This window comes from Corvus cornix, chromosome 1, assembly GCF_000738735.6.
Source record: "Corvus cornix cornix isolate S_Up_H32 chromosome 1, ASM73873v5, whole genome shotgun sequence".
Classification (NCBI taxonomy): Eukaryota; Metazoa; Chordata; class Aves; order Passeriformes; family Corvidae; genus Corvus; species Corvus cornix.
The window spans coordinates 47,071,836-47,087,346 of record NC_046332.1 but is presented as its reverse complement, the minus strand read 5'-3'; the positions used below and the strand labels follow the sequence as shown (position 1 = coordinate 47,087,346).

The window sequence follows — 15,511 nt, the reverse complement described above, 5'->3', positions numbered from 1 at the left end:
ATTTAATGCATTTCACTGAAAAAAAAAAAAATCCCTAAAGCTACCTGTAGGGAAATTCGTACCTGCTTAGGCCAGCCAGGAACTTGGAGCTTGAATCAAGGCTGCAAAAGAACCAAGTATGGATGCCAGGAGGAGCAGCAGTACCTCAAGGGAATCTGGTTTTGTAGACTCCAGCCTTCCTCCCAGGAACCTCATGGTCCCTTGGGATCATAGACAGCATGTGGAAGCCTTACATTTTCATTTTTCTTATTGGTAAGTTAAGATAAAGATTACCAGCAAAATCTTACTAATCTAAGGAAAGAAACACAGGCTCAAAAGTGAGATTTTATTCATATTTGTTACTTATGCACAACCTGAAGTATGGTAAAACTGATAAAAACAGCCTAGAAGAGTGTTTACATCACTAAATTCAATTCACATTTCGTCCATAAAATACCAAAAGGAAAATGACAACATTGCAGGTTCAGAAAAACAGGTCGGCTACTAGGACTGGTTGGCTACTACACTATCTTCACTGGTCACAACTGATTGCTTTTTTAATGCTTATTATTTAAAATAAGCACATATTACAAAATTTCAGACACACCCAACTTCTGTGCTCGTAAAATATATCTTCTGTCATATCAAATTTCAGTAGATTGGAAAGGATTTTCTGCTGAGACATTTCATTTCAGCATGTATCAAAAGAACATCAGAAGTGCTCTCACCTTGTGTACCTACACAGTGATGTAACACTGAGGTCGCAGTTGCACCTTCAGCTACCTCTCAGAAGAATGATTCTGCAGGGCACTGTGCAAGCACAGCATGATGGTAAGGACAAGCCATCTCTCACACGGTGATGAAAACCACCATCAGGCTACAGCCTAACTTCTGTCCTCTATGGTGGACACACAGACCTCAGACCCCAGGACACAAAATAAAGCAGACTTCAGCTCTGCATTTTAAGGCAAAGACAAAACCAGCTCCAGCTGGGACGGAGATCAGCGAGTACCTTCAGCTGCCCCTGGTTACCAAGAGCTGTGGTTGCTCACCACTATGCAGAGATCTGTCATACTTTGTGTGATAAATTTTAACACCAGCACTGAGGCAGCACGTTACCCCTCTACCATACAGGCAGCCACCACAGATTGAAACATCATATGCAGATTAAACAGCAATGCAGTAGCCAACAGTTTGCATGCAAACATCGTGTTAGACTGTTACATTCTCAGGACTAAAACTGTTAATGGTGTAAACACAGGTTAGACAATCACCTTCCATTTCTCTTCTTATTTTACATACTTCTTTTAAGAACAGACAGGGGGCCTCACAGAACAAAGGAGCTCTACCAAATGTTAGGCCTGGAATTACACAGACTTCTGTCACAAAGATTAAAACTGTAATCTGGTAAGGAAAGAACTCTTCCCCTGCTATGAATAAAATTTAAAAGCCTCATTGGGCAAAGCAGCAGCCTGACTCTGAGTCCAGAAGAGAGGGAAAAAAAAATATTTAATACTGCACTGCTGATTTTTAAAAAAAAAAGGAAAACAGAGACAGTCAAAGCAGACTTTATGGCAGCAACTATTCCTAGGAAAGGACCAAAAAAGTGTGTGTGTATATATATGGCATAGTACCTCAACAGCCATTAAAACTGCTTTAACTGCCCATGTTTTATCCATGGGGTACTGGTAAAGAAATACATTCAAAGTAAGACTTCTGAGTAAATGTGCTACATGACTACACATGTACAAATCAACAACAAAACTTATTTACACACATTTATACCTACAGGCATAAAGACCAAGTTTAATACTTGTGAAATGTATCTGATTGCTAGATCTGGACTGTTCCAATATTTAGTCATAACAGTAGCATTTCTGCACTGCAATAGCCACAGGGTTTCAATCAGGTCTATCCTGCATGCAGTTGACCTTATCATAAGACTGAAAAGCTCTACAGGTATTTTCATTTTCAATTATAACATGGACATGCATCTGCTATCCAGCAGAGAGCCCCCCCAACACTCTTTTCAACAAGCAGCCAGCAACTTAGAGCTGGTACTGTTACAGACATACCCTGTCTGCTCACCAAATGTTCTTCTTGGATCATGTGGATTCATTTTTCAAAGTATACATTTCATCATCTGCTACATTTTTAAGATAAAAACGAAGATAGTATAAAATCAATTCTGTATGCATAAAAACTTAAGCCCAGAAGTAGTTAAAAATAGACTAAGGTGGGCATAATTAGTACCTAATAAAAAAGCTAAAAGTCACATTTATGGAACTCAACACTTCACTCAGCCATACAGTTAACTGCCCTCAAAGACTAACAACCAGACCAATTCACAAGTATCTATGTTGCTTACATGATTAAAAGAATAAGATGTAAAGTCAAAAAAATATATTTTATCCCTTCAAGAACAGGAAAGTAAAATAAAATGCTGGTTCTGTAACAGTGCAACAACTGCAGCATATTTTGCACGCAGCACAAGAGTTGCTACATTTAGTGGCACTTAAGTATTATGCAGTAAATACTGAAAGTAAGACAAGTTTCTGATCTGCATAAGCATAATCACATCATTATTACCAGAGTTGCTAAGCTACAGCATTCTGAATAATACCAATTCAATTTTAGCACTTCCCTCACTAGCCTTAATACATGTCAACGTCCTGCTTTACATCTTGCTAAGAAAGCAATCACTGAAGCCAAGTATTTAATGTAGTTGCCAGTAGGCTTGGACCACGTTCAATCTGACCAGTCGTTCTCATCAAACTCGGAGTCGTCGTCGGAATCGCTGTACTCCACAGCAATGCGCCTTGACAGGATGGTGGCCACGTCATTGCCAACGGGCTCACGCTTCGCCTCCTGCTCACGCTGCTCCTGCACCTTTTTCAGCTGGATTCCTGCAGAGACAATTACTCTCAGACAAAGCTTTTCAGGCAAGAGATTTCATATTTGACGCTGCTGGTGTTGAGTTTATTGTATTCCAACAATATACTCAGGAAGAAGAACGGGAAAAAAGAAAGCAAGCACTGAGTTAAGAGAGCCTCCCTGAGCAAGGAAGAGGGAAAGACAAAAAAGGCAGATGGGAATTACTTCTCAGAAACTGAATACTTCTGGACTTCTAAAACTGTTAACAGTATGTTGAAGCTAAATATTCAAGACTGTACAGGCCATTTTGATCTGAAGATGAAAGTTTTCAAAACTGTACTTGGAAATACCATTAGACCTACAGCTCCATATTGTAAGCCAGGTCAGGAAGAGCCATTAGTCACTGGTTGAAAAATCAGTGGGCTGAAGCCTGGTGTTGGGTAACTCAGTTCTTCTGAACAGAAGCAAAAATCCACGTGCATCTACTGGCACTTTACATAATGAACACAAGTGCTGTTTTCTTTAGATTATGTCCACACAAACCCTAGAACATGCCTGACAAAGCTGTGCATCTTTAGGCGTTAGAAAATGATCCAGAATCATGGCTGACAAATGTCAGAACAGGTGTGTGGTAGGTACCTATGGTTAGTGAAATCTGCCCAGCTGGGAAAAGAAGCCATAGACTCATTTCAGTGGAAAACACGATGCTCTCATTGAAAAAAAGGAATACCTAAAACTCAGTGTGCACTTACCCATCCTGATGGCAGCCAGAAGATCGCTCCGTGCATCGCTCATCGGTGCCTGCTTCGCCTCCGACGCCGGAGGAGCGTGCATGGGGGAGGAAGAGAGGGATGCACCTGCAGCAGGTGGGCCTGGAGGGGGAGGAGGTGGGCCGGGAGGAGGAGGAGCAGTGACAACAAGCCCACCAGAAGGAGGAGGATGAGTAGCTGCATATGTAGAGCCAGTCACCAGTCCGGAATGGGAAGGTGGCACAGGAAGCTGAAGGGGACTGACAAATGCAGTTTGTGCTGAAGGAATCATAGGGGGGGGAGGCGGAGGGGGAGGACCTGTAGGATTGTAATAATCCACCATCTGAGCAGGGAGCATCCTATATAAAACAGAACAAAAATATTTAATGCATTCAGAGTTAGGACTTACAGAATCATCGCCCCTTAAACTACACTCATCCAACCTCAGGTAAAACAAAAATCAAAGGCAATTTAAACTAGTGGCTTAAATATGCAAGTGATTATATGTGTATGAATTGTCAAATATTGGTGATACATTGAGATTTAAGACAAATGTTGAAGTTAAAGACAATATCCTTTCAGCACTCTACAAAGTGAGCTTTTTATCTTAATTCTCCTGCCTAGTTAAGTATAAAGCTGCATTTATTATTAAACTTCTACTCTGTGGGACTGTTAAGTACTAAGTCTTCAATGAAGAAGGGACTAAGAAAACTGCAGACTATGCCCTTCAGTTCCATAGAAGGCCAAGAGACAACAGAGGACACAGACATGGAGAACAATGGAAAGTATGAAAGGAAAGATTTACCCAAAGGTAAATGTATCTCATGTGCTTCTTCGGTTAAGTTTATCAGTTTAAATACCATTTAATTAAATTGATATATTTGATTGATTCTTTAAATAGGAAGCACAGGGAAGAGCTCATTTCTTTCTTAAAATGTCATCAGAAGAAATCTTAAGCAGAAAACAGATGAGAATTTGTAAGTTTTGAAGTAGGTAAAGAACTAGATACAGGAGACAGGAGTTGAACCAAGTGACTGATGACACTGAGTGACACATGCCAATGTATGACAACTGCAACACCCCGACAATGGTCACGGACCTGAGGACTAAGCACAACAATGTCTTACACACTGGAAACAACACAGAAAGGGCAGGCTGGAGCAGTCACTCCTAACTGAGTCATCTGCAGCATGATAGCCATGAATCAGGCAAATGCTATCCCAGGATGCATCAAGCAAGGATGACAAACCTTGGCCTGCATAGTATAAAACAATACAGGCAAGAATGACTACAGCTTTCCTGGGGTTACAACTTGAAAGTTTAAGCTATTTACACAAAAGGACAGACACAGACTCATTAGAAAACAGATGTTTTGTTGCTACAGGAGAACCAGTAGTCTGGAGCAAGCCTTCCTTCAGAATGCATTCAGGCAAAGTATCTACACAGGGGTTTGATAAATCTCTTATCTTGAATTAAAAAGTGGCATTCCTCCTGTGGCAGTATGGAATTTGTGTCTGAGGAGACCCCTTCCAACTCGATCACAAGCTCCTCTAAAAAGTCATTTCAGGGATGCAGGAGAGACTGCCACAATCAACAATACTCTTTCTGCACATTTCCTGAAGTTTAAAGTATTATCCAAATTATCCTGTAACTACTTTCCACTTTAAAGGAAAATTATTCCCTCTTCAATATTGTAATAGGCACCCTTAATATTTTACAACCACGCTGACTTCACCATATTCAATACACACTTGGTTATTTCTGCTTTCACTATTTCTTCACTTAAATTCAGTTCATACATAGAAATTATACCAATTTTCTTCTGTCCTCCCCAAGGATGTAACTAGTGTATTTGGGGTCTTTTTGTTTGATGCATTACACATTACAATAGTTATGAAAAATGTGCATTCCTCTGGTTTTGCCAAGAATCCACTGGAATAAATCAGGAGATTTACCCATATTCTGCTGGTACCACAGGTACTGAGCTGTGCTGGCCATCTGAAGGCTGGGGTGGAGGTGGAGGTGGTTGCTGAGGTCTGTTCAAAGTGGCGTGTCGTACAGTGGTGGAGGGTGGTCTGTATTCGTGCTCATGGCTTTGGGATGCTGCCATGTACTGGGGACCATCTCCTGCTCCATATGACGGCATTGCTATCTGCTGATGGTGGGAATGATTCGGAGTAGCAGGATAAGAATAATCTGTAACATCAGATGCATGGGACCTAAAATTAAAGTAAATTGATGCAGAAGAACAGATTATGTGAGTGTAACCGGGCATTATCTAAATAACTGACAAAAAAAGCTAAAAAGAATACAATCAGCATTATTTTCCTTGCAAGAGGACTCCCCGATTTATCAAGCACCGCTCCCTTTTAAGTCCACAGAAAGCACAAGAATTTTAGTAGCCATAAGGAAGCTTATGGTTTTTGTCAATGATTTTGACAGTCCAGTATTGGAAATTATAATACTTACCAGCCTGCCTCAAGTTAACGATGGCAGCAGAAAAAGAAAAGCAATACTACAAGCACTTGCAATTATGCAGAAGTACAAATTTCACCAATGAAGAGAAACCCAATTTCAAAAGTTAGAAAATGCTTTTTATTTTCCTTGCACAATTAATTTTGTTGGAAAGGCTTAAAGAAACTGGGAAATGTAAGTATTAGTTGAGCAGAGAGTTCATAAAGATACAAAGTCTAGGATGCTCTGTCAAATAAGCCCAAGAGAGGGAGCAAAAGTATCTTTTCATCCCATTACTGTGAAGACTTGTTTTAGTAATGAACAATGGTGCAGCCTGGCTTTTAGTGAACACAGTAAACTGATGCACTTATCTGTGAGACTGGAAGCAAGGTAAGCAACAAAAAGCCAGGGCTTTGAGTAAAACAAAATAACAAACCCTTTGGGCATTTTGTCCTCTTTCATGCTTCCTGCCTGTTCCATTTTCTTTGCGTCACTCATGAACTCAATGCCCATTTTCCTTCTCTCCCACTCTTCTTTTCTTGTTCTTACTTTTCTCACATTAATTTGCTGGTTTCTGTTTGGATTCAGCTTGTGTTTCTCTCTCTAAAGTACAATAAGTATAACAAATACATTGTAAATTGACACAGTCCAAACACTGCGATGTCAACATTTAATGCTTACGTCTTACAATTAGCAAACAGTAAGAAATACGAGCGGTTTTGTTTGGGTTTTTTGGGGTTTTTTTGTACTTTAGAAAAGCCTTCTCTTCACTATCATTCGCAGAATTAACCCTTCATGGATATGAAACAGACTTCAGGATTCAATCTCAGATATCTGATTTACTGAAATGTAAAACACCCCATAATTTATAAAATATGAAAGGCTTATATAAATACAAGGTATCTGTCATGCCACAACATCAAAATCCAACACAGAGATGCATCCTACAATTTCTGCTTGAAAAAAATCCTACAGACTGCAAATACCGCAGATATCTACAAACAGCCAAATACATGTTGACACTGCAGGGAGAAAAAAACAAAGCACTTCTACATGATAATTTAAACTCAGGAATCCTGGAAGCAAGGTGTTAAATCGGAGGAAAAAAAAAAAAAAAAGACTCAAATAGTGTGAAACAGATCTCCTGATGAAAAAATCCACACCTTTTACTCTTTTACTAGATCAACCTATGGAAAGCTTTGTCAGTCTGCAGTGCTTCATTAAGACTAATAGGAGACAAAAGGTTTGCATTAGAAACTGTCAAAAACAAACAAAGGTTTTCAGACAGGCAGGGAGTCGAATACATTATTCAACGACCAATAGCAATATCAAATACTATGTTTCAATTACAAGGTCATTACTTTTCACAAAGACCACAGTGTTACAAAGTTCTGAGTAGGTTTTTTTTAAAAGTAATCCCCACTGGACAGTGGACTAAAGCTAGCAGTCCATATTCTTGCAGTGGTAGCTACCTCCTCAACCTGGCCATTTAACAATTTAAACACTTTTTCCAGTGGACTCTATTATTTCTATCTTTATTATAATAGTTAATCACAACAGACAGAGGAAATAAAATAAGTGGGAAAATCCTCTGGAGAGACCAGCTTAGCGAAAAAACTAAGATTTCAATGCACATCAAGTAACTCCCACTGAGCTCAAAGGGAATCTCAGTCAATGAAGATGAATTCTGCTGCGTATCTCTAAGCAGAGATTTTTGTTATTTCAAGCAATAACATCTCATCTGGTTTTGTAGCTTGCTTTTTAGACTAATGTAACATCAATAGCTGAACTCTTCTCCCACTGAAGCATTCTGTTACAGGCAAAAGTATTCTCGACTGAGTAGATCACAGAAAAATATTTATTAAGCTACCAGCAGAGCACCAAACAACAAATGAGACACTAAGGAAGAGCTACTGACATTATCTAGTAGAGGATTAAATGCTTTTGTAACTACAGCTACTGAAGATCAAATAGAAAGCAAACACTTCTTCCTCTGCAGTGCATGACATTACGGTGACAAAATGCTCATGTGACGCTGAGGAAGAAAAAAATCATTACAGAATCTGTTATGTCATTTATGCTTTAAAATAATTTTGAAAAGAATGTTTTAAACATGCATTGTATGTTTTGTCTAACTATTCCCATCCTGTAGAAACACCTAATTCTACTCAGTATTGCTGAACATACAACTGTGGTATAACAAACAGCTTTGCTGTAAACAGACCTAGTATCTGGGGACAGTGATCCCTCGGAAGATGCTCCATGGTACACACTTTGAGACAACCTGTTGTCAGGTCTAAGCTCTTTGTCATATGCCATCATATTCCACTCCTGGCGTCTGTTCCTGGCTTTTCTAACCTTTTTCACCTCACGGGTGGTGCCATCTATACGCTTTTGCTCCTAATGCCAAACAAAAGAAATAAAGCATGCAAAGAGAGAGAAAAAAGGAAAGGAAAAAAGCTGGTTAAAATGCAGTTAGAGTGCATGAAAATAAGACCAGATTTATAGATGAAGCCAAGTCTTCATATAATTTCTCTGCACTGAAAATAAGAATATCTCCTTATGCTACGAACTTCATTAGCAGCAGGACTTTTGATTTGCCTTTGTTCTGTATGATACATGTGCTACTGTGATACCAATCTACTGGTTTTTGTAATACAGAAATATGACCAATTTTAAAAGCCAGAAAGTTTAACTTCTTCTGACATCATGTCTTTTATTTAGACCACCCTGAAGCACTTGTAATTTTATCTCCTGCAAATCAAACTTCTGAGAATGTTAAATAAGCTCAGGGTTATTCATTAGGGTCACAATCAAGAGGGCCTGGGGAAGTATGGAGAAGGACACACTTTCCTATTCCATAGTCTATGTGAAATTACTTTTGTTTAACTTCCTCTCCCTCCTTAAATATGATTAGCTACCGAAATTCCTCCTACTTTCTCCTCATCGTTGTTTCCCATTATCTTACATAAAAATAAATTACACTAATTCTCTCTGCAGTGAGCCAGTAATACCCAGGCCAGCAGTATATTACAGCTTGATAGGTTCATGGCAAACTTGTCTGCCTATATTTTTCAGTATAACCCCAGGCTCAACCAATGTCAGTGTTTATGTTACTTATTTATCTTTACCTCACTGATAGTAAGATCTCCTAATATCAGGTCTCAATGCTTTCACACCTCAGAAATGTTGTCCTCACCTACTTCTGACTACTCAGTATGAATATAAAACTCATACTGGTGCTTCAGCACAAAAAATGAACAAGTTTGCTCAGTTCAGACTGAGAAGGGTATTTATCTGCTACTCCTTTTCTCAGTATTCATGAGTTCATAGGGGTTTTTTTAATCAGCTCTAGAACCCACACCTTAGAATACATGTTTTTTCTATCAGTAGGTTGGCATTAGGCTTTTAGCTGCTAGAAAAATAATTTCTCATGAAAGAACTATATTGCTATTCTGAGGATGCAGTCAATGAACTGTATTGAGAGAAGAGCTCGGTCAAACCCTGGCAGGCAAGCCTTTCCCTGGAATTTAGACCTGCAAAGTAGGGGATAAGAGTTGGAAAGCTAGCTCAACAAAAAGTGCATCACAGATGAACACAGGTTTTTTACTCCAACTGTAGAACAGCGCTGAGTAAATAATTCTGAAATAATATTTGGCATTACATAACTAACAAAAACCTACCAAATGGCTTATTTGCCCCTGTTTTGGATCTCTCGCTCATTCGTGCATGTTTGCATGAGGGACCTGCTGATCCTGCTAACATTAAGAATGACAGGAAAGACTTCAACACCAAAATGTTTTGACAACTCTTGCTCATTCCTACAGTAAACAGATTTTTGGACTGATTTATGTTAAATAAAGATGATCATCTTGGTTCTTCATCAGTTCTCCCAAAATATTTTTCCTCCACAAACTTTTTAGAATCACACCCTTTTTACATTTGATAACCACTTTTTCACATCAAATTCTGCCAATATAGGATTTGGAGCAGAAAGGACACAGATTCAGTCATGCTTTATTTTAAATATATGAAGTTTTTCTAATTGCCATGATTGCATATATGCTTGTTAAAAGCTTTACATCTGTCTTTTTCAATTACTTGCTACAACTGTTTTGGGTTTTTTTAATTTGTGACTTTTATCCTGATTCATTTATTAAGATTTTGTTACTGAGTCTTGTTAGATTTGAGGAGAAAGACCAAGTAAGCCTTTTGGTTCATCAAAAACGCTTAGTTTTATCTTCTTTCAGAACAATAATTTCGTCATTTAGGGGTCACAACTACATATTTCTTGCAAGATTCTAAATAAAATAAATATCCACCTTTTGATGCCACTGAGAAGACAATCATTTTTATACAATTCCTGTACAACCACGAGTGCTTACATGACTGCTTACAGTTACTGCTTACTATTTAAAAGGTTAAAGAGATCATTGGTTTTTTATGAAAAGGTAAATACATATGGATGTATATACAACAAAAAACAAACACAAAGCTTAGCTGGTTTTAATTGGATCAGATTTCAGCTGGATAGGTTGTTCCAGACCAGCATCTGTATGCATGCTAATGAATAAATACACTGGAATCCTTTTTACTCAAGCAGTACTAAACCCTACTGGTAGTGATTTTTTGATTGAATACTGTATCGATACATCTCTAAAACATTAAATGTCTTCCAAAACAGTGGGGCAGCCCTATTAGTAGCAGCTGACAAAGCTAAATATACCTCTAAGAGTAATTTTAAATTGTTCCAGTAGCAGTTTCATGCCCTTGACAATGGTGACAGCTCTAGCTTTACTACCCAGGGCAAAGATGACAGAGTTCTAGGAGAGCTGAAGCCTTTCTAGATAACTACAGTTTGAAATATTTCTCAGGAAATTAAAGGAATATTAAGAGGAGTTACTTTTTTTAAACCAAGTGTAATAGAAGCTATGGCAGACAAGTGGGTGCTGTAGATCAAGCCAGAAAACAGGTACATCATTGAAGTTGTCAGGAAATTATTTCAGCAAACACAAAACATATTAGAGCCTTCAAATAAGGTTGAGTTAATTTTAAGTTTGGTATTTGCATCAAGAATTAGCAAATGATATTACAAGCATCTTAATAAAGAATTAAGAGCTAGTAACAGAAAGTAGCTTCAGAAAGTATTTTCAATACTTTCAAACAACTGGAAGCAAGAGGCACAAATTTATAAAATCCTATCAAAACACAAGTAATCAAGAATGATTTCTGAGATACAAGTGTTCCAAACTTTAAAATTTTTACTTGTTTAAATAGCTAATTATTCTCAGATAAAAAGCAGGAACAATAAAAAGCAAATTAGAACAACTTTCCTTTGTTACAACTGCCCCACCTACAGTCATTCAATTCAGAATACTACTGATACGTACCAAGTCAAAACTACATTGAACTCTCAGACACTGATCTACTGAAAGGAAAACAAACTGACTACACAGATTTTAAAGAATCAAAATTACAGTTTTCTTCAGAAAAAAGTTTACCTGAAGGAGCCAAATCAGAGGAAGCCAGTTAGAATTTTTCAATCAAAGTGTATACAGAAACAAAAAGCATGGTATTTGAGGCAAGAAAACTAAACTACTCACAAACCTCCTGCTGCAACAGCTTCAGCACTTAGGGCAAATTACCAAAATAATACTGGAAAACTGATTCTCTGGTGCAGGGACTCACTCAGATTTCACTGAGCACCTGAAAAATTGAGGCTAAAAACTAGCTGCATTTCATCAGCTGAGTAGGAGGGCACGTGGATGTCTAGCTTGTAATCTGCTAAACAATACACATTCATTTCACTTGCACAGTTCCTCAACATCTATCAAGTTTTGTGCTTCTGCAGAGTACAAATTGAGTAAAGAATTCTCATTTAATAGATTGAAAATTTAAGTTCAGCTACCAAATTGTTAACAAATGCTCTGGATTCTGCTATCATAAGGACAAGAACAAAAGAAAAAGGACATTTGGCTCAGCAACCTGTGGAACAAAGTGTGCCTGGGAGACATCTCACCCAAACCATCCTGCTCTCTAAGGGACCCAGATCATGAAATGCTCATTTGCAGACCATCTTCTGGAAAGCTAAAACTGAGATTTCTTCCTGTCACAAAGTGAATTGCATCCATGCAAACTCAAGTCTATGCTGCTTTCTTCTTAGGTGGACTTGGCATATATTTAATCAAATCAAATAGAACTTCAGCTAGAATTTATCAAGGGGTATTTCTGTGATGTATGGCTATAATCCTACATGATTGGCATTGAGCATATTTGCATTTGGTTTGTAGACTGTAAGAAGACAATTAAAATCTACAAAAATATACCACGTATGGAAATAAGCAGGATGTGTTGCCCTAAGATAAAGTCTAAAGGCAACTTAAATACATAGTTTTGTAGAAATCATTCTAAAGGAATAAAGAAATGTTCAAGTCATTTTATAAACTGTTATAAGAGCATCTGTATTTTTTCCTTTAAAATCAGAATGGAAAAAATGGGAAGTCAGAATGGAAAACGCTGTAATTCCAATTCCTTTCCTCTCCTATTACAATGTCTTTTTCTGGAGCACAACAAGGCCATTTTTCTGGGTACCAATAAGCAGATACTGGCAAAGGATTCAAGAAAGTATCTTGGAAGATAACTACAGTGCTCCTAAAGTTCAATTTGCTGCCTTCTTAAAATAGACAGGATAAGCTATAAAAATGGAATGCTCTGAATCTACAGCCACACAAAGAGGAACAGTCTTTCCATGCACACAAACTAAGTATGACCTGGCAATTTTTATGCCTGGACAACTGCACATAAAATTGTAATGTACAAATGTGCTATTATGTTTCTGCTTTTACCTTTTGTCTCCTCTTTTCTTTTCGCTTATCTTCAGTATCTTGTAACATTTTTTCTTTCCAAAGATCAAAAAAATAGGAAGGATCGGTATAAAACTTCAATCCGTCTTTCTTATCATCCCTGGAAAAACAGCAGAAGAAAAGCTAAAAATACATTAATTAGTATGTTTTAAATACAGAAAACTTACCTTTGATGATCATCCAAGCCTCAAGCTGATCAATAACAACCCCTACTAACTGGATGTCCATAAACAAGTACCACCACTGTTTGCAGCAGCAGAAAAAGCACATCCTTCAGTCATAAAGCCTACAAATTTACCTTCCAATTAAAAATTCTTAAAAATTAAATACACTAGAAATGCTCTGATATACCATTCTTAAAAAATACATCTATTTATTGCAGATTGAATTTTATACAGACACCTCACAACGTAGTACCTCTCAAAAGTTGAAGAACACAGTAAAACCCTGTTGTCCACAACCCTTCAGACAAATTGCATTCATTTCATGAACAACAATAATGGAATTGGGAAAAGGAAACAGAAAACACAGTCCTGCTTGCTGCTCTTCTGTTCACCAGCAAGTAACCAGGAAAAGGAAGGGTACAGATTGTATGCACACCTGTGTATATGTTGGGGACAAGAGGGAGAATAGTGAGAAGACAAAAGCAACAAATACAACTTTCTGGATAAAGACACCAAGGAAGCCAGTTTAGTGTATTAATTTTTTCACTTTTTTACATAATCAATGGCCCATGTTCTCTGATTCCTGTGCTGCCATGTACAACTTGTCTTGAAATATGATGATTTTTGTTATGTATGACTTACAATTTTAAGTGTGTCAATAGCAATTTTTGTTTCCATGAACAAGGAAGTCCTTGAAAAATCAAATCTCAGTAATCAATATAGCATTTCCCTTCTGCTATAATTCACTGCATACAATTAGGAAATAAAGGGCCAAGTACAAGAATGTAAACAATCAATATTTCCTTACCTATAAGGTGAAAGAATATTCAGAGGTGGTGGTTTGTCACTTTGATTATAAATATCAGCCACCGGGTTCGGAATGCTGTTCTTTGAAACTACCTGCTGGTCTTGAACTGTTGAGCTCTTGAATGCTTTTTTCATGTTGATGTCCTGTAAGGATACTGTTAGAAACAGAAATACATTTACCACAGGTCTGAAACAAATGGAAGTGGATAAACAACATCCATTTTTCACTAATTATTTGAAATATTTTCAGCAAGATATAGAAAGACAGGTTTTTCCTTAGTGGACAATCCTGATATTTAAGTGCAAAGGCATGTAAGAATTACCACAATAAAACAGATTTCAGTCCCACTTGGTCCAGAACCTCACTTATAATAATGGGACCATGGACTGTGTCTTGGAAGATGATGCAAGAATGCTGTCACATGCAGATGTTCAACAACTTCCCGTTTTTATGAGGTTTATCATGGAGTTCTAACAGCAGAAAGACTGGCTTCAAGACTGAAAACACAAGGTCTGGTATTCCTCTAACACAGTGTGTCTTATAATTACACATGGTATCCATACACATTTAGCCCATTCTGAGTATAATTAAATTACAGCTGCAACAACCTCCTGTGAGAGAGAATTCCACTTACTTTACTCTCTTTCAACTTCTAAGTCTTCCCATATAATTGAACACTCCTTACTTTAAAGTTTTCCTCATGTCTCTACAGAGAGAAATACTTGCACTTCTCATACACAGCCCTGGGGTAAACAATACCAGGCTTTTCATTCTTCCTTTTCAAATGAAAGATTTAAGTTAGTTTTAATTGTTCCTTTCACTTTTATCAGGACTTTCTTTCACTCTTAAGTTTTCATGAGATGCAGCAATCATTGTTAGAGAAGACCCAGGTAAAGGCCAATCACAATTTAAAAGTGGCAGTAAGCTCTTGATACCATCTTCCACTCCTAAGCACCCTGAAATACAGGTTTTAGACTGCAGTCGAACAGGATGCTGAAGTCTTCACTGGGTTGTCTACAATTACACTGACCTCTTCTGGATTTAATCCAAGTGTTTTATAGGAGTGCAAGCTGTAGGACTTGTGCAAACAAAATGCACTGGCTTAGTGTCTTTTTATTCCCACTGACACTTTATGTAATATTTCTTGCCCATTCATCTAATTTATTGAGTCTCAAGGACAAACTGTGAGAAATTTCACAAGGTAACTGAACAGTAATGGCCAAAAATGTAGTACAGTAAAGACCTGAAAAAAGAAAAAGGGATGAAATTTTGCACTGTTATCATTTGTCATGAGGGACACCAAATCCCACTCAGACTTCTCTGCCCAACTATTTTTGTTATCTGTGCTGAGGTCTTGCATCTGACTCCAAGAACTACTGAGTTTCTTCTGTAAGTTTTACAATAGCAAAAAATTAAAAATAGAATAATTCCTGTCTAGTAGTCGTTCCCCCATTCACATCATATAAAGTATCAAAACACCATTTTTGACAGTAGTTTCTATTTAAACCTGCCTGTAAGTATAAGGTTTTTCAGGCAGATTTTTTTAGATGTATGTATCTGAATTGTTTCATCCTTGTTTATAGGAAGACACTCAAAAGAGTAAAAAAAAAAAACAACCTT

The 15,511-nt window shown here is 37.6% G+C and overlaps 1 protein-coding gene across 4 annotated transcripts in view; it reads right to left on the bottom strand.

The window, feature by feature from the left end:
• Positions 1-311: 311 nt before the first annotated feature.
• The window catches only part of WASF3 (WASP family member 3), a 65,689-nt gene continuing 50,489 nt past the window's right edge, over positions 312-15,511 (bottom strand). For 3 of the 4 annotated variants that reach the window (XM_039565585.1, XM_039565592.1, XM_039565579.1), the window contains 6 exons: positions 13,892-14,045; positions 12,902-13,019; positions 8,281-8,456; positions 5,558-5,821; positions 3,606-3,961; positions 312-2,885 (listed from right to left, as the gene is read on the bottom strand). In XM_039565585.1, the coding sequence (XP_039421519.1) occupies positions 2,728-2,885; positions 3,606-3,961; positions 5,558-5,821; positions 8,281-8,456; positions 12,902-13,019; positions 13,892-14,045 (1,226 nt within the window). In that variant the 3' untranslated portion in view covers positions 312-2,727. Of the gene's footprint in view, positions 2,886-3,605; positions 3,962-5,557; positions 5,822-6,492; positions 6,660-8,280; positions 8,457-12,901; positions 13,020-13,891; positions 14,046-15,511 lie in introns of all 4 variants that reach the window. The other variant, XM_039565601.1, reaches the window with a different exon arrangement.